Below are 20036 nucleotides of genomic sequence, written 5' to 3' on the forward strand. Positions count from 1 at the left end.
TTTTTTGGAAATGATTTTATTCTTACAAAACATCTTTGGTCGCCATTCTGCAAATGACGCTATCCAATAACGTTCCAATCTTTTCCTCTTGGGGGGTAAGTTTGTATACCTGCAGAAACAAAGTGAAGCACAAAGAGTATGAATGTGTTGTTTTATCTACATTTTATATAGTTCATTTTATATAGTCGGAGGCCTTCCCAGGCTAAGCCCCCTCCTTCCTCTCCCCCTCGTCCCCCTCTCCATCCCCCCGTCTTACCTCCTTCCCTTCCCCACAGCACCTGTATATATGTATATATGTTTGTACATATTTATTACTCTACTTATTTATTTATTTTACTTGTACATATCTATTCTATTTATTTTATTTTGTTAATGTTTGGTTTTGTTCTCTGTCTCCCTGTTCTAGACTGTGAGCCCACTGTTGGGTAGGGACTGTCTCTATATGTTGCCAACTTGTACTTCCCAAACGCTTAGTACAGTGCTCTGCACACAGTAAGCGCTCAATAAATACGATTGAATGATTGATTGATATAATGAAACCGTTACATTTCAATAGCTCATCTCACAGCACCTCTCACGGAGGATAATGGAGGGAGTGACTTTGGTTATTATTTTATTCTGTTAATATGTTTTGTTTTGTTGTCTGTCTCCCCCTTCTAGACTGTGAGCCCACTGTTGGGTAGGGACCGTCTCTATACGTTGCCAACTTGTACTTCCCAAGCGCTTAGTACAGTGCTCTGCACTGTAAGTAGTAAGCGCTCAATAAATACGATTGAATTGACTTCAGATCTGAGCTAATGAAAAGACTGCAACTTCACTTTCGAATTTACTCTTTTTCATTTACGCTGCAGACGCTAGGTGTAGAAATCGTCCCATGGTATTTACCCGAAAACTTTACTACCAACAGGACGCCGACTAAACTAAAACGAAAGTGGCCACCCTCAGCGACTCTCTCAGTTTGTCTAAAGTAGCCAGAAACGTGTCTGACTCGTCAGGCCAGTGAGGTGTCCGGAGCTTGGGAATGAGTCTTCATCTCCGTACTTTTTCCAAAGCACTTAGTACGGTACTTTCCACATAACAGGAACATAATACTATTACTAATGAACCAAACATGTCCCCTGCCTACAAGAAGCTTTCACTCCTTTCTCCCTGTTTAGTGAAATGGCCAAAAGGCCAACAGATGCCAGAAAAAGAGTCCTTTGGGGGTCCGAAATCTCTGCTAGCCCTCACCCTGCCCACTCATCATCATCAATCGTATTTGTTGAGCGCTTACTATGTGCAGAGCACTGTACTAAGCGCTTGGGAAGTACAAATTGGCAACATATAGAGACAGTCCCTACCCAACAGTGGGCTCACACTCCACTGCTGAGCATGCGCCAAGCAGCCAGGAGCCAAATCCACGTCAGAAGCAGACTGTCAGCTTGCTGCGGGTGGGGAATGTGTCTGTTTAGTGTTGAACTGTACTCTCGCAAGCGCTCAGTACAGCGCTCCGCATGCGCAGTAAGGGCTCAATGAAATGATTGACTGAATGAAAACTCTTCAGAAGGCCCAGAAATTTTCTGATTCACCCCCATCCTGATACGGGGTGCCCTTTAAGAGTAACCGTACCCTTTGAATTACTGTTTGGCCCCCTTTCCTCTTCTCCCACTCCCTTCTGCGTCACAGTGACCTGCTCCCTTCATTCGCCCCCGCAGCACTTATATATGTATCTGTCATTTCTTTCTTTCCACGGATATCTGTCTTCCCCTTTAGACCGTAAGCTCGTTGGGGGCAGGAAATGTTGTGCTGTCCCAAGTGCTTAGAGCAGTGCTCTGCCCACGGTAAGCGCTCAATAAATCAGATGGACTGACTGGTTTGGCTGCGATGTGCCCCCCACCTCAGCTGAAGTGGTATTTAGTAGGAGGGCTAGAGGGACGGCTGCCCGCTCACCGTCCGGAGTCTGCACGTTCACGTACCTTTTTGACTTTTGAGATGTCCGTTATTTCAGGGAGTTCCTCTAGAGAAACTTGCTGACCTTCTACTTGGGACGTGAGGCCTTCGCGATCTGTTTTTTTCCCTCCCTCTTCAACGAAGACCACCAAAACGGACGTATCGCCATCTGAGATGCCAAACTTTTTGAAAGCTTCTGAAATCTGAGATGAGCACACATTCACTTTCTCAGTCATTCTTCTGTAATTATTTCTGCATCGCGTCCAGAGTTTTCCAATGGCTAGTTGTGTGATCGCATAATTGGCAACGCTGACCTGGCCCATTCGGCCTCTGTAGAACTCACTGTACTTTACACACTTGCCCGTTTGCTTAATCATATTAGTCTTTTAGACTGTGAGCCCACTGTTGGGTAGGGACTGTCTCTATATGTTGCCAATTTGTACTTCCCAAGTGCTTAGTACAGTGCTCTGCACATAGTAAGCGCTCAATAAATACGATTGATGATGATGATATTACAGATTTTTTATTTCTTTCTAAGGAAGGCCAAGCAATTAATTTCAAAGCTCCCCGTTTGGTTATTTTTTTGAGCAAGCTTTCCCTGTTTCATCAGATTTTTAAATCACAGGTACTTGGAGAGGAACTAAAACTGAACGCAAAAAAGGGGGCGGGGGAGAAATCAACCAAATTGCTATAATCTGGACTAATTTGAAAAAATGAGCAAATCTGGAATATTGTAGAATGATAAAAGATGTCACCTCACAGTTTCAACATATTGCCCAATAAGCTTAACCATTAAATCGAGGTACTTCTTCAGTCTCTGCAAATGAAAGTGAAATATCCAGCCAATGCTTTCTGCCTTTTTTCCTTCTGATGAAGGGGTTGATGATAATAATAAAGGTATTTTAAGTGCTTACAATGTGCCAGGCACTGTTCTAAGTGCTGGGGCAGATATAAGCAGCGTGGCTCAGTGGAAAGATCCCGGGCTTTGGAGTCAGAGGCCATGGGTTCAAATCCCGGCTCCACCAACTGTCAGCTGTGTGACCTTGGGCAAGTCACTTAACTTCTCTGGGCCTCAGTTACCTCATCTGTAAAATGGGGGTTGACCGTGAGCCCCCCGTGGGACAACCTGATCACCTTGTATCCCCCCAGTGCTTAGAACAGTGCTTTGCACATAGTAAGCGCTTAATAAATGCCATCATTATTATTATTATAAGATAATCGTGTTGGACACAGTCCAGGTTGTCCCATGTAGGGCTCACAGTCTTAATCCCCATTTAATCCCTCATAACTTAATCCCTCATTGAATTTAATAACCTAACCTAATGCCTCCGTCTGTGAGGGGGTATTTAAGCGCTTACTTTGTGCCAAGCACTGTACTGAGCGCTGGAGTAGATGCAAGGTCATCAGGTTGACCCACGTTGGGCTCACACTCTTAAATCCCAATGTACATATGAGGGAACTGAGGCCCAGAGAAGTGACTTGTTCAAGGTCACACAGCCGATGAGTAGCAGAGCTGGGATTAAAAACCTGGTCCTTTTGACTCCTAAACCTGGGGTCTATCCACTGGGCCACACTGCTTCGCGCTGATCAAGCTGTGAGGCCCCACTACCAATTTACCTGTAGTTTATTAGGCATCAATGACCCCTTCGTCGAGAATGAAACCATTCCAAACTCGGGAAGATTGAAATTTGGTTGCACGGTGTAACCCCTGCGTTTTGGGAAAATGGACTGGACATAAAAATAGGCGCGGAGGGATGATGGAGGATGGGCAGGTAGAGAAACAGCAATGAAAGCTCCCTCGCAGACAGAGGGTTTAGGTTATTAAATTCAATTAGGGATTAAGTTATGAGGGATTAAATGGGGATTAAGACTGTGAGCCCTACATGGGACAACCTGATGACCTTGTATCTACTCCAGCGCTCAAGACAGTGCTTGGCACAAAGTAAGTGCTTAACAAATACCCCCTCACAGACGGAGGGGTTGTTAGGTTATTAAATTCAATGAGGGATTAAATTATGAGGGATTAAATGGGGATTAAGACTGTGAGCCCTACCTGGGACAACCTGATCAATCATTGATTATTATTGATTATTGAGTATTTATTGAGTGCTTACTGTGTGCAGAGCACTGTACTATGCGCTAGGGAAGTACAAGTTGGCAACATATAGAGACAGTCCCTACCCAACAGTGGGCTCACAGTCTAAAAGGGGGAGACAGAGAACAAAACCAAACATACTAACAAAATAAAATAAATAGAATAGATATGTACAAGTAAAATCAATAAATAAACAAATAGAGTAATAAATATGTACAAACATATATACAGGTGTTGTGGGGAAGGGAAAGAGGTAAGATGGGGGGAAACCTGATGACCTTGTATCTACTCCAGCGCTCAGGACAGTGCTTGGCACAAAGTAAGCGCTTAACAAATACCCCCTCACAGACAGAGGGGTTAAGTTAGGTTATTAAATTCAATTAGGGATAAAGTTATGAGGGATTAAATGGGGATTAAGACTGTGAGCCCTACCTGGGACAACCTGATGACCTTGTATCTACTCCAGCGTTCAGTACAGTGCTTGGCACAAAGTAAGCGCTTAACAAATACCCCCCTCACAGACCGAGGGGTTAAGTTAGGTTATTAAATTCAAATTAGGGATAAAGTTATGAGGGATTAAATGGGGATTAAGACTGTGAGCCCTACCTGGGACAACCTGATGACCTTGTATCTACTCCAGCGTTCAGTACAGTGCTTGGCACAAAGTAAGCGCTTAACAAATACCCCCTCACAGACGGAGGGATTAAGTTAGGTTATCAAATTCAATTAGGGATAAAGTTATGAGGGATTAAGCCTGTGAGCCCTACATGGGACAACCTGATGACCTTGTATCTACTCCAGCGCTCAGGACAGTGCCTGGCACAAAGTAAGCGCTTAACAAATACCCCCTCACAGACGGAGGGGTTAGGTTATTAAATTCAAATTAGGGATAAAATTATGAGGGATTAAATGGGGATTAAGCCTGTGAGCCCTACATGGGACAACCTGATGACCTTGTATCTACTCCAGCGTTCAGGACAGCGCTTGGCACAAAGTAAGTGCTTAATTAATACCCCCTCACAGACGGAGGGGTTAAATTAGGTTACTAAATTCAATTAGGGATAAAGTTATGAAGGATTAAATGGGGATTAAGACTGTGAGCCCTACCTGGGACAACCTGATGACCTTGTATCTACTCCAGCGCTCAGTACAGTGCTTGGCACAAAGTAAACGCTTAACAAATACCCCCTCACAGACGGATGGATTAAGTTAGGTTATCAAATTCAATTAGGGATAAAGTTATGAGGGATTAAGCCTGTGAGCCCTACATGGGACAACCTGATGACCTTGTATCTACTCCAGCGCTCAGGACAGTGCCTGGCACAAAGTAAGCGCTTAACAAATACCCCCTCACAGACGGAGGGGTTAGGTTATTAAATTCAAATTAGGGATAAAATTATGAGGGATTAAATGGGGATTAAGCCTGTGAGCCCTACATGGGACAACCTGATGACCTTGTATCTACTCCAGCGCTCAGGACAGTGCTTGGCACAAAGTAAGAGCTTAACAAATACCCCCTCACAGACAGAGGGGTTAAGTTAGGTTATTAAATTCAATTAGGGATAAAGTTACAAGGGATTAAGACTGTGAGCCCTACCTGGGACAACCTGATGACCTTGCATCTACTCCAGTGCTCAGGACAGTGCTTGGCACAAAGTAAGCGCTTAACAAATACCATGATGATGATGATAAACTAAGCAACAACTGCCACTAGACCAGGCTCCACAAAGAGCAGAGGTGACGCTTCGCTTTCTTCGTATCATCCCTAATACAGCACCACGTGGGAATGGCCATTTATGACAAACTACCTGGGAAGCAATTTGACCCAGCAGAAAACTCACGGGCCTGGGAGCCAAAAGGTCAAGGGTTCGAATCCCAGCTCTGCCACTTGCCTCCTGTGTGACCTTGGGTAAGTCACTTGACTCCCTTGGGGAAGTCATCAGAAGGAAAAAAGGCAGAAAGCATTGGCTGGAGGATATTTTATTTCATCTTTATTTGCAGGGACTGAAGAAGTACCTTGATTTAATAGAGAAGCAGCGTGGCTCAGTGGAAAGAGTCCGGGCTTTGGAGTCAGAGGTCACGGGTTCAAAGCCCGGCTCCGCCACTTGTCAGCTGTGTGACTTTGGGCGAGGCACTTCACTTCTCTGGGCCTCAGTCACCTCATCTGTAAAACGGGGATGAAGACTGTGAGCCCCCCGTGGGACAACCTGATCACCTTGTCACCTCCCCAGCGCTTAGAACAGTGCTTTGCACATAGTAAGCGCTTAATAAATGCCATCGTTATTCTCCGGGGCAATGGAACAGGGGATGAAACAGCTGCCCTCCTTTCCCCTTAGGCTGTGAGCTCCACATGGGACAGGGATTTTGTCTGACCCGATGATCTTACGCCGACCCCAGGACTTACTAGAGATCCCACCGACACCTCACGGCACACAGTAGGTGCTTCACAAATATCATACTCATCAGAAGTAGCTACAGCACGACAGATATGACAAGAATAATAATAATAATGGTATTTGTTGAGCGCTTACTATGTGCCGAGCACCGTTCTAAGCGCTGGAATAGATACAAGGTTATCACGTTGTCCCACGTGGGGCTCACATTCTTAATCCCCCTTTTACAGATAACTGAGGCCCAGAGAAGTGAAGTGACTTGCTCAAAGTCACACGGCTGACAAGTGGTGGCGCCGGGATTAGAACCCATGACCTCTGACTCCCAAGCTCATGCTCTTCCCCCTGAGCCACGCTTAAAGAATTTGAAAATGGACACTGCTGTCACATTTTAAAACACCGGGACGCCATGATCTTCTACGTGTGATTCAATTATTCACGGCGAGACTCGTGACACGGACTGCCAGCGATCTGCTTCTAGAGATGCAGCGTGGCTCAGTGGAAAGAGCCCGGGCTTTGGAGTCAGAGGTCATGGGTTCGAATCCCGACTCCGCCACATGTCTGCTGCGTGATCTTGGGCAAGTCACTTCACTTCTCTGGGCCTCAGTTACCTCATCTGTAAAATGGGGATGAAGACTGTGAGCCCCTCGTGGGACAGCCTGATCACCCTGTATCCTCCCCAGCGCTTAGAACAGTGCTTTGCATATAGTAAGCGCTTAACAAATGCCTATTATTATTATTATTGTTATCATTATTATTATTATCATTATTATTATTATTATTACCACCATGGTAGATTCAGCTTACGTTTTTGTTCGGAGACAGATTAAAAATAATTTCCGTATACAGCGTTCTCGTTTTCATTTTACCAAGCCTGGAGAGGTGAACTGCTTTGTTTGCTGCCACCAGGACCTGAAATGGATCGAGAATCTGAAAGAAAAAAGGGGATACAAGAACAAGATGAAAATCGGGTGAAAAATCAGAAACGTACCATGATCTTGGAGGGAGCCTTACATCAGCTTACTTCAGAAGCAGCGTGGCTCAGTGGAAAGAGCGTGGGCTTTGGAGTCAGGGGTCAAGTGTTCAAATCCCGGCTCCGCCAATTGCCAGCTGTGTGACTTTGGGCAAGTCACTTAATAATAATAATAACAATAATAATAATAATAATAATGGCATTTGTTAAGCGCTTACTATGTGCAAAGCACTGTTCTAAGTGCTGGGGGGGGATACAAGGTGATCAGGTTGTCCCACGTGGGGCTCAAAGTCAACATCCCCATTTTACAGATGAGGTAACTGAGGCTCAGAGAAGTTAAGTGACTTGCCCAAGGTCACACAGCAGACATGTGTGCTTCCTCTGTCTTCTAGACTGTGAGCCCACTGTTGGGTAGGGACCGTCTCCATATGTTGCCAACTTGTACTTCCCAAGCGCTTAGTACAGTGCTCTGCACACAGTAAGCGCTCAATAAATATGATTGAATGAATGAAGCGCTTACTACGTGCCAAGCACTGTTCTAAGCACTGGGGAGGTTACAAGGTGATCAGCTTGTCCCACGGGGGGCTCCCAGTCTTCATCCCCATTTTCCAGATGAGGGAACAGAGGCCCAGAGAAGTGAAGCGGCCTGCCCAAAGTCACACAGCTGACAAGTGGGGAGCCAGGATTCGAACCCATGACCCCCGACTCCAAAGCCCGGGCTCTTTCCACTGAGCCACGCTGCTTCTCTACCTCACAAGCCCGTGACCCTGGCGTTACCCTCGACTCCTCCCTGTCACTCCATCCACAAATTCCATCTGTCAGCGAATCCTGTGGGTTCTGCCTCCACGGCACTGCTAAAAATCTGCCTTTTCCTCTCCATCCAAACTACTACCCTGCTGATTCAGACACTCATCCTACCCCAACCTACCGCATCTGCGGCCTCCCTGCCCTTCCGGCCTCCCGTCTCTTCCCACTCCAGTCATCATCATCATCATCAATCGTATTTATTGAGCGCTTACTGTGTGCAGAGCACTGTACTAAGCGCTTGGGAAGTACAAATTGGCAACATATAGAGACGGTCCCTACCCAACAGTGGGCTCACAGTCTAAAAGGGGGAGACAGAGAACAAAACCAAACATACTAACAAAATAAAATAAATAGAATAGATATGTACAAGTACAATAAATAGAGTAATAAATATGTACAAAGTGATGTACATATGTACAAGGTGATCAAGTTGTCCAACGGGGGGCTCACTCTTAATCCCCATTATACAGATGACCGTCTCTATATGTTGCCAACTTGTACTTCCCAAGCGCTTAGTACAGGGCTCTGCACACAGTAAGCGCTCAATAAATACCATTGAATGAAAGGTGAGGTAACTGAGGCTCAGAGAAGTTAAGTGCCTTGCCCAAGGTCACCCAGCAGACATGTGGCAGAGCCGGAATTCGAACCCATGACCTCTGACTCCAAAGCCCATGCTTTTCCCACTGAGCCACGCTGCTTCTTTCTATATATGTTTGTACAGATTTATTGCTCTATTTTACTTGTACATATTTACTATTCTATTTATTTCGTTAATGATGTGCAGTTAGCTTTAACTCTATTTGTTCTGACGACTTGACACCCGTCCACATGTTTTGTTGTCTGTCTCCCCCTTCTAGACTGTGAGCCTGCTGTTGGGTAGGGACTGTCTCTAGATGTTGCCGATTTGCGCTTCCCAAGCGCTTAGTACAGTGCTCCGCACACAGTAAGCGCTCAATAAATATGACAGAATTTATTTTATTTTTATGGCATTTATTAAGCGCTTACTATGTGCGGAGCACTGTTCTAAGCGCTGGGGAGGATACAAGGTGATCAGGTTGTCCCACGGGGGGCTCACAGTCTTCACCCCCATTGTCCAGATGAGGTCACTGAGGCCCAGAGAAGTGACTTGCCCAAAGTCACCCAGCTGACAAGTGGGGGGCGCCGGGATTTGAACCCGTGACCTCGGACTCCAAAGCCCGGGCTCTTTCCCCCTGAGCCCCCCTGCTTCTCTTTCGTGGGCCAGAGCCGAGTCCCGCATCGCCAAACCCACAGAGCTGCTAACTTTTCAAGTCGAATAGAAGGAAAAAAATAAATAAATCCGTAAATCCCGAAGTGCAATTGCTTGTGTTCATTTCCTCGGAGGACTCTGCTCACCATCATCATCAATCGGATTTATTGAGCGCTCACTGTGCGCAGAGCACTGTACTAAGCGCTTGGGAGGTACAAATTAGCAACTTATACCGTATATCCTTACCATTGTAGGATTCAGTAAGGCTGCATCAATTAAACCTTCCACTGCCATCCTTCTTAAATCGCCGGCATTTCGTAGGTGTTTATACAAGAGGAGGGTCACCCTACAGTCAGGAAACAGCTCTAGTTGATGCGTTAATTGCATATTGGGAAGGGCAAGTGTTCCCGCGGAAAGACCTGGAGAAATTGGATCGAAAACAAAGATCATTCTAACACACATCAAGAATTATCAACCATCGTGGGCCCAAATTCGCTCATTCATTCATTCGATGGTATTTACGATAAATACGATTGATTGCTATTCACTCATTCATTCCTGTACATATGGTTGTACATATTTATTACTCTATTCATTTATTTATTTATTTTACTTGTACATTTCTGTCCTATTTATTTTATTTTGTTGGTATGTTTGGTTCTGTTCTCTGTCTCCCCCTTTTAGACTGTGAGCCCACTGTTGGGTAGGGACCGTCTCTCTGTGTTGCCAATTTGTACTTCCCAAGCGCTTAGTACAGTGCTCTGCACATAGTAAGCGCTCAATAAATACGATTGATTGATTGATTGATTCATTCGATGGTATTTACGATAAATACGATTGATTGATCGATATTTATTCAGTCGGCGCTTAGACCAGTGCTTTGCACATAGTAAGGGCTTAATAAATGCCATTAAAAAAAAAATTATTGAGCGCTTACTGTGTGCAGAGCACTGTACTAAGCGCTTGGGAAGTCCAAGTTGGCAACATATAGAGACGGTCCCTACCCAATGGCGGGCTTACAGTCTAGAAGGGGGGAGACAGACAACAAAACAAAAGATATTAACAAAGTAAAATAAATAGAATAGATATGTACAAATAAAGTAAATAAATAACTAGAGTCTAGAAGGGGGGAGACAGACAACAAAACAAAACTTGTAGACAGGTGTCACGCGTATAATTGGGTCTTTGTCCTTTAATTTACCCTGTTGATATTAAGGTTTAGTTATAATAATAATAATAATAATAATAGCATTTATTAAGCACTTACTATGTGCAAAGCACTGCTCTAAGCGCTAGGGAGGTTCCAAGGTGATCAGGTTGTCCCACGGGGGGCTTACAGTCTTCATCTCCATTTTACAGATGAGGGAACTGAGGCCCGGAGTAGCAAAGTGACTTGCCCGAAGTCACACAGCTGACAAGGGGCGGAGCCGGGATTTGAACCCATGACCTCTGACTCCAAAACCTACAGTGCAAGAGTTGGTAGTCACGTTCCCTGCCCACAAGGAGCTTACGGTCTACAGGGGGACAAAGACATTGATATAAAGTTGCCAACTTGGACTTCCCAAGCGCTTAGTCCAGTGCTCTGCACACAGTAAGCGCTCAATAAATACGATTGATTGATTGACTGATTGATTGAAGTGACTTGCCCAAAGTCACACAGCTGACAAGGGGCGGAGCCGGGATTTGAACCCATGACCTCTGACTCCAAAACCTACAGTGCAAGAGTTGGTAGTCAAGTTCCCGGCCCACAAGGAGCTTACGGTCTACAGGGGGAGAAAGACATTGATATAAATAAAGTTGCCAACTTGTACTTCCCAAGCGCTTAGTCCAGTGCTCTGCACACAGTAAACGCTCAATAAATACGATTGATTAATTGATTGACTGATTGAAGTGACTTTTTTTTATGGCATTTGTTAAGCGCTTACTATGTGCAAAGCACTGTTCTAAGCGCTGGGGGGATACAAGGTGATCGGGTTGTCCCACGTGGGGCTCACAGTGTTAATCCCCATTTTCCAGATGAGGTAACTGAGGCCCAGAGAAGTGAAGTGACTTGCCCAAAGTCACACAGCTGACAAGGGGTGGAGCCGGGATTTGAACCCATGACCTCTGACTCCAAAGCCCGGGCTCTTTCCACTGAGCCACGCTGAGGGGGAGAAGAAAGCGTACAGTGCAAGAGTTGGTAGTCACGTTCCCTGCCCACAAGGAGCTTACGGTCCACAGGGGGAGAAAGACATTGATATAAATAAATTTGTAATATACCCCGGCGCTTAGAACAGTGCTTCGCACATAGTAAGCACTTAATAAATAATAATAATAATAATAGCATTTATTAAGCGCCTACTATGTGCAAAGCACTGTTCTAAGCGGTGGGGAGGTTACAAGATGATCAGGTTGTCCCCCGGGGGGCTCACAGTCTTCATCCCCATTTTCCAGATGAGGGAACTGAGGCCCAGAGAAGTGAAGGGACTTGCCCAAAGTCACCCAGCTGACAAGTGGCGGAGCCGGGATTTGAACCCACGACCTCTGACTCCAAAGCCCGGGCTCTTTCCACTGAGCCACGCTGCTTCTCTAATAAATGCCATCATTATTATATTGTGAGGCCGTTGTTGGGTAGGGGTTGGTCTAACTGTTGCCGACTTGTACTTCCCAAGCGCTTAGTCCAGTGCTCTGCACACAGGAAGCGCTCAATAAATACGACTGAATGAATGAATACTAACGGTATCGCCTAGTATCTTCCCCAGCGTTTAGAACAGTGCTTTGAACGTACTAACTTCCATTCATTCATTCGATCGTATTGATTGAGCGCTTACTGTGTGCAGAGCACTGGACTAAGCGCTTGGGAAGTACAAATCGGCAACATATAGAGACGGTCCCTACCCAACTGCGGGCTCACAGTCTAGGAGGGGGGAGGGCAGGGAACAAAACAAAACGTATTAACAAAATGAAATAAATAGAAGAGTAAATATGTGCAAGTACAACAGAGTAATAAATCTGTACAAACAAATATACAGGTGCTGTGGGGAGGGGAAGGAGGTAGGGTGGGGGTGGGGGACAGGAAAATGCTTAGTCCAGTGCTCTGCACACAGTAAGCGCTCAATAAATACGATTGAATAAATGAATGAATAATAATGGCATCCACCCCAGCGTTTAGAACAGTGCTTTGAACGTACTAAGTGATTAACAGATAACATTATTGAGCCCGTTGTTGGGTAGGGACCGTCTCTATCTGTTGCCAACTTGTACTTCCCAAGCGCTTAGTACAGTGCTCTGCACACAGTAAGCGCTCAATAAATACTATTGAATAAATGAATGAATAATAATGGCATCCACCCCAGCGTTTAGAACAGTGCTTTGAACGTACTAAGTGATTAACAGATAACATTATTGAGCCCGTTGTTGGGTAGGGACCGTCTCTATATGTTGCCAACTTGTACTTCCCAAGCGCTTAGTCCAGTGCTCTGCACACAGTAAGCGCTCAATAAATACGATTGAATAAATGAATGAATAATAATGGCATCCACCCCAGCGTTTAGAACAGTGCTTTGAACGTACTAAGTGATTAACAGATAACATTATTGAGCCCGTTGTTGGGTAGGGACCGTCTCTATCTGTTGCCAACTTGTACTTCCCAAGCGCTTAGTACAGTGCTCTGCACACAGTAAGCGCTCAATAAATACGATTGAATAAATGAATGAATAATAATGGCATCCACCCCAGCGTTTAGAACAGTGCTTTGAACGTACTAAGTGATTAACAAATAACATTATTGAGCCCGTTGTTGGGTGGGGACCGTCTCTATATGTTGCCAACTTGTACTTCCCAAGCGCTTAGTACAGTGCTCTGCACACAGTAAGCGCTCAATAAGTACAACTGAATGAATGAATGACTATATTAAGGTGCTGTGGGGAGGGGAAGAGGAAAACGCTTAGTACAGTGCTTTGCACACAGTAAGCGCTCAATGAATACGACTGAATGAATGAATAATAACGGTAATCACCTAGTATCGTCTCTACATGTTGCCAACGTGTACTTCCCAAGCGCTTAGTCCAGTGCTCTGCACACAGTAAGCGCTCAATAAGTACAACTGAACGAATGAATGACTATATTAAGGTGCTGTGGGGAGGGGAAGAGGAAAACGCTTAGTACAGTGCTTTGCACACAGTAAGCGCTCAATGAATACGACTGAATGAATGAATAATAACGGTAATCACCTAGTATCGTCTCTACATGTTGCCAACGTGTACTTCCCAAGCGCTTAGTCCAGTGCTCTGCACACAGTAAGCGCTCAATAAGTACAACTGAACGAATGAATGACTATATTAAGGTGCTGTGGGGAGGGGAAGAGGAAAACGCTTAGTACAGTGCTTTGCACACAGTAAGCGCTCAATGAATACGATTGAATGAATGAATGAATAATAACGGTAATCACCTAGTATCGTCTCTACATGTTGCCAATGTGTACTTCCCAAGCGCTTAGTCCAGTGCTCTGCACACAGTAAGCGCTCAATAAGTACAACTGAATGAATGAATGACTATATCAAGGTGCTGTGGGGAGGGGAAGAGGAAAACGCTTAGTACAGTGCTTTGCACACAGTAAGCGCTCAATGAATACGACTGAATGAATGAATAATAACGGTAATCACCTAGTATCGTCTCTACATGTTGCCAATGTGTACTTCCCAAGCGCTTACTACAGTGCTCTGCACACAGTAAGCGCTCAATAAGTACAACTGAATGAATGAATGACTATATTAAGGTGCTGTGGGGAGGGGAAGAGGAAAACGCTTAGTACAGCGCTTTGCACACAGTAAGCGCTCAATGAATACGACTGAATGAATGAATAATAACGGTAATCACCTAGTATCATCTCTATATGTTGCCAACGTGTACTTCCCAAGCGCCTACTACAGTGCTCCGCACACAGTAAGCGCTCAATAAGTACAACTGAATGAATGAATGAATGACTATATTAAGGTGCTGTGGGGAGGGGAAGAGGAAAACGCTTAGTACAGTGCTTTGCACACAGTAAGCGCTCAATGAATACGACTGAATGAATGAATAATAACGGTAATCACCTGGTATCGTCTCTATATGTTGCCAACGTGTACTTCCCAAGCGCTTACTACAGTGCTCTGCACACAGTAAGCGCTCAATAAGTACAACTGAATGAATGAATGACTATATCAAGGTGCTGTGGGGAGGGGAAGAGGAAAACGCTTAGTACAGTGCTTTGCACACAGTAAGCGCTCAATGAATACGACTGAATGAATGAATGAATAATAACGGTAATCACCTGGTATCGTCTCTATATGTTGCCAACGTGTACTTCCCAAGCGCTTACTACAGTGCTCTGCACCCAGTAAGCGCTCAATACGATTGAATGAATGAATGAATAATAATGGCAATCACCTAGCATCTTCACCGGCGTTTAGAACAGTGCTTTGAACGTAGTAAGTGATTAACAAATAACATTATTGAGCCCGCGGTTGGGTAGGGACACTCTCTATAAGTTGCCAAATTGTAGTTCCCCAGCGCTTAGTCCAGTGCTCTGCACACAGTCAGCACTCAATAAGCACGACTGAGTGAATGAATGAACTTCCCGAGCGATTAGTCCAATGCTCTGCACACTGGAAGCGCTCAATAAGTACCATTGAGTGAATGAATGAATGGATTGTACTTCCCAAGCGCTTAGTCCAGTGCTCCGCACACAGGAAGCGCTCAACAGAATGAATGAATGAACTGCACTTCCGAAGCGCTTAGTACAGCGCTCTGCACGCAGTAAGCGCTCAATAAATACGATTGATTGATTGATTGCACACAGGAAGCGCTCAACAGAATGAATGAATGAATTCTACTTCCCAAGCGCTTAGTCCAGTGCTCTGCACACAGTAAGTGCTCAATAAGTACGACTGAATGAATGAATTGTACTTCCCAAGTGCTTAGTCCAGTGCTCCGCACACAGGAAGCGCTCAGTAGAATGAATGAATGAATTGCACTTCCCAAGCGCTTAGTCCAGTGCTCTGCACACAGGAAGCGCTCAATAAGTACGACTGAATGAATGAATTGTACTTCCCAAGCGCTTAGTCCAGTGCTCCGCACACAATCGGCACTCAACAGAATGAATGAATGAATTGCACTTCCCAAGCGCTCAGTCCAGTGCTCCGCACACAGTCAGCGCTCAACAGAATGAATGAATGAATTCTACTTCCGAAGCGCTCAGTCCAGTGCTCCGCACACAGTCAGCGCTCAACAGAATGAATGAATGAATTGCACTTCCGAAGCGCTCAGTACAGTGCCCTGCACACAGTCAGTGCTCAACAGAATGAATGAATGAATTGCACTTCCGAAGCGCTTAGTCCAGTGCTCCGCACAAAAGAGGAGCTCAACAGAATGAATGAATGAATTGCACTTCCCAAGCGCTTAGGCCAGTGCTCCGCGCACAGTCAGCGCTCAACAGAATGAATGAATGAATTGCACTTCCGAAGCGCTTAGTCCAGTGCTCCGCACACAGGAAGCGCTCAATACAATTGAATGAATGCATTGCACTACCGAAGCGCTTAGTACAGTGCTCTACATCATCATCATCATCATCATCAATCGTATTTATTGAGCGCTTACTATGTGCAGAGCACTGTACTAAGCGCTTGGGAAGTACAAGTTGGCATTGCACTTCCCAAGCGCTTAGTCCAGTGCTCTGCACATAGTAAGCGCTCAACAGAATGAATGAATGAATTGCTTTTCCGAAGCGCTTAGTATAGTGCTCTGCACACAGGAAGCGCTCAGCAGAATGAATGAATGAATGAATGAATGAATCGCACTTCCGAAGCGCTTTGTACAGTGCTCCGCACACAGTCATCGCTCAACAGAATGAATGAATGAATTCTACTTCCGAAGCGCTCAGTACAGTGCTCCGCACAGTCAGCGCTCAACAGAATGAATGAATGAATTGCACTTCCGAAGCGCTTAGTACAGTGCTCTGCACAGTCAGCGCTCAACAGAATGAATAAATGAATGAATTGCACTTCCGAAGCGCTTAGTACAGTGTTCCGCACACAGGAGGCGCTCAGCAGAATGAATGAATGAACTGCACTTCCCAAGCGCTTAGTCCAGTGCTCCGCACACAGGAAGCGCTCAATACGATTGAATGAATGGATTGCACTTCCGAAGCGCTTAGTACAGTGCTCCGCACACAGAAAGCGCTCAATACGATTGAATGAATTAATTGCACTTCCTAAGCGCTTAGTACAGTGCTCTACATCATCATCATCAATCGTATTTATTGAGCGCTTACTATGTGCAGAGCACTGGACTAAGCGCTTGGGAAGTACAAGTTGGCATTGCACTTCCCAAGCGCTTAGTCCAGTGCTCTGCACATAGTAAGCGCTCAACAGAATGAATGAATTGCACTTCCCAAGCGCTTAGTCCAGTGCTCCGCACACAAGAGGAGCTCAACGGAATGAATGAATGAATTGCACTTCCCAAGCGCTTAGTCCAGTGCTCCGCGCACAAGAGCTCAACAGAATGAATGAATGAATTGCACTTCCGAAGCGCTTAGTCCAGTGCTCTGCACACAGCGCTCAAAGGAAGGAATGAATGAATGAATTGCACTTCCCAAGCGCTTAGTCCAGTGCTCTGCACACAAGAGGAGCTCAACAGAATGAATGAATGAATTGCACTTCCCAAGCGCTTAGCACAGTGCTCTGCACACAGTCAGCGCTCAACAGAATGAATGAATTGCACTTCCGAAGCGCTTAGTCCAGTGCTCCGCACACAAGAGGAGCTCAACAGAACGAATGAATGAATGAATTGCACTTCCCAAGCGCCTAGTCCAGTGCTCTGCACACAGTCAGTGCTCAACAGAAGGAATGAATGAATTGCACTTCCCAAGCGCCTAGTCCAGTGCTCCGCACACAGTCAGCGCTCAACAGAATGAATGAATGAATTGCACTTCCGAAGCGCTCAGTACAGTGCCCTGCACACAGTCAGCGCTCAACAGAATGAATGAATGAATTGCACTTCCGAAGCGCTCAGTACAGTGCCCTGCACACAGTCAGCGCTCAACAGAATGAATGAATTGCACTTCCGAAGCGCTCAGTACAGTGCCCTGCACACAGTCAGCGCTCAACAGAATGAATGAATGAATTGCACTTCCGAAGCGCTTAGTCCAGTGCTCCGCACACAAGAGGAGCTCAACAGAATGAATGAATGAATTGCACTTCCCAAGCGCTTAGTCCAGTGCTCCGCACACAGGAAGCTCTCAACAGAATGAATGAATTGCACTTCCCAAGCGCTTAGCACAGTGCTCTGCACACAGTCAGCGCTCAACAGAATGAATGAATGAATTGTACTTCCGAAGCGCTCAGTCCAGTGCTCCGCACACAGGAAGCGCTCAATAAGTACGACTGAATGAATGAATGTACTTCCCAAGCGCTTAGCACAGTGCTCCGCACACAGTCAGCGCTCAACAGAATGAATGAATGAATTGCACTTCCCAAGCGCTTAGTACAGTGCACCGCACACACGAGGACCTCAACAGAATGAATGAATGAATTGCACTTCCCAAGCGCTTAGCACAGTGCTCCGCACACAGTCAGCGCTCAACAGAATGAATGAATGAATTGCACTTCCCAAGCGCTCAATAAGTACGACTGAATGAATGAATTGCACTTCCCAAGCGCTTAGTCCAGTGCTCTGCACCCAAGAGGAGCTCAACAGGATGAATGAATGAATTGCACTTCCCAAGCGCTTAGCGCAGTGCTCTGCACACAGTCAGCGCTCAACAGAATGAATGAATGAATGAATTGCACTTCCCAAGCGCTTAGTCCAGTGCTCTGCACCCAAGAGGAGCTCAACAGGATGAATGAATGAATTGCACTTCCCAAGCGCTTAGCGCAGTGCTCTGCACACAGTCAGCGCTCAACAGAATGAATGAATGAATTGCACTTCCCAAGCGCTTAGCCCAGCGCTCCGCACCCAGGAGGCGCTCAATAAATACGACTGAATGAATGAATGCTAACGGTAAGCGCTCAATAAATACGATTGAATGAATGAATGCTAACGGTAAGCGCTCAATAAGTAGGGCTGAATGAATGAATGCTGACGGTAAGCGCTCACTAAGTAGGACTGAATGAATGAATGCTGACGGTAAGCGCTCACTAAGTAGGACTGAATGAATGAATGATGATGATGGTTGTCGTTGGGGGGGGGTCCGCGGTTAGGGTCCTTACCCGGTCGGTGTGTGTGTGTGTGTGTGTGTGTGTGTGTGTCGGGGGGGGGGGGCGCTTCCGACGCTTTGAGATCCTCGGGACGGCGGCGTGAGAGGGCGGAGGGCTTCCCGGCGGCGGCGGGCCTGGCCGGAAGTATAGGCCCGTCGGTCCGCCGGTCCGGCCGGAAACCGCCCCCCGCGCTCCCGGAGTTCCGGTCCCCTGCCGGCGGGGCTTCCGGGAGGGGGCACTTCCGGTGGGGGACGGGGCGGGGGGGACGGACCTTCCGGCCGGCGGTCGTCGTGGCGACGAGGGGGGCGATGAGGCGGGCGGGCGGCGGGGGGGCGCCCGCGTGGGTGCGGCTGTCGCTGTGCTGGACGCTGTGCTGCGCGCTGGGCTCGTCGGCGGTGCTGTACTGGGCGGTGGGCCGGGCCCTGCCGCGCCCCTACATGGACGAGGCCTTCCACCTCCCGCAGGCCCAGCGCTACTGCCGGGGACGCTTCCGACAGGTCAAGGCCCAACTCACGGCTAGTCGGCGCCGGGAACGCGAGTAACCTCAATCGAGTCATAATGATAATAATAATAATAATAGTTATCATTGTCATTATAATACCACTTGTTAAGCGCTTACCGTTATTATTAAAAATAATAATGATTATTATTGTGATAGTGATGCTTGCTGAGCGCTTACCACGGGCCGAGCACTGTTCTAAGCGCTGGGGGAGGTGACGAGGCGATCAGGTTGTCCCCTGTTCAGTCATTCAATTATTATTATTATTATTATAATGCTACTTGTTAAGCGCTTACCGTTATTATTAAAAGTGATGATGATTATTATTGTGATAGTGATGCTTGCTAAGCGCCTACCATGGGCCAAGCACTGTTCTAAGCGCTGGGGGGAGGTGACGAGGCGATCAGGTTGTCCCCTGTTCAGTCTTTCAATTATTATTATTATTATTAATAATAATAATAATGGTTATTATTGTTATTATAATAATACTACTTGTTAAGCGCTTACCATTATTATTAAAAATAATGATGATTATTATTGTGATAGTGATGCTTGCTAAGCGCCTACCACGGGCCGAGCACTGTTCTAAGCGCTGGGGGAGGTGACAGGGCGATCAGGTTGTCCCCTGTTCAGTCATTCAATTAATAATAATAATTATCATTACTACATAATTTTTCATTATTAATTATTATGTTATTATGATGATGATGATACTTGTTAAGCGCTCACCATGGGCCAAGCACTGTTGTAAGCGCAGGGGGAGGTGACAGGGCGATCAGGTTGTCCCATGTTCATTCATTCAATTAATAATAATAATTATTATTATTATGATTACATAATTTATCATTATTAATTATTATGTTATGATGATGATGATGATACTTGTTAAGCGCCCACCAT

The 20036-nt window shown here is 45.9% G+C and overlaps 2 protein-coding genes across 4 annotated transcripts in view; one reads left to right on the plus strand and one right to left on the minus strand.

Moving 5' to 3' along the window:
• TPRKB (TP53RK binding protein) lies at window positions 1–18766 on the minus strand. 3 transcript variants are annotated; one of them, XM_038772213.1, is made up of 5 exons: window positions 18650–18766; window positions 9669–9841; window positions 7222–7344; window positions 1956–2132; window positions 1–109 (listed from the first exon to the last, which is right to left on the minus strand). In XM_038772213.1, exons 2-5 carry the CDS (start codon window positions 9807–9809, stop codon window positions 23–25), a joined length of 528 nt encoding a protein of 175 aa, XP_038628141.1. In that variant the 5' UTR covers window positions 9810–9841; window positions 18650–18766; the 3' UTR covers window positions 1–22. The 3 variants fall into 3 exon arrangements, with proteins under 3 accessions (XP_038628141.1, XP_038628131.1, XP_038628150.1); XM_038772203.1 differs by having other exon boundaries at window positions 9669–9850; XM_038772222.1 differs by lacking the exon at window positions 18650–18766 and adding an exon at window positions 10690–10712.
• ALG10 (ALG10 alpha-1,2-glucosyltransferase) overlaps window positions 18609–20036 on the plus strand; it is a 24726-nt gene continuing 23298 nt past the window's right edge. Inside the window, exons 1-2 of the mRNA XM_038765217.1 lie at window positions 18609–18652; window positions 18744–19134. Coding sequence (XP_038621145.1) covers window positions 18609–18652; window positions 18744–19134 — 435 coding nt within the window. The remainder of the gene's footprint in view (window positions 18653–18743; window positions 19135–20036) is intronic.

This window comes from Tachyglossus aculeatus, chromosome 2, assembly GCF_015852505.1.
Source record: "Tachyglossus aculeatus isolate mTacAcu1 chromosome 2, mTacAcu1.pri, whole genome shotgun sequence".
NCBI lineage: Eukaryota > Metazoa > Chordata > Mammalia > Monotremata > Tachyglossidae > Tachyglossus > Tachyglossus aculeatus.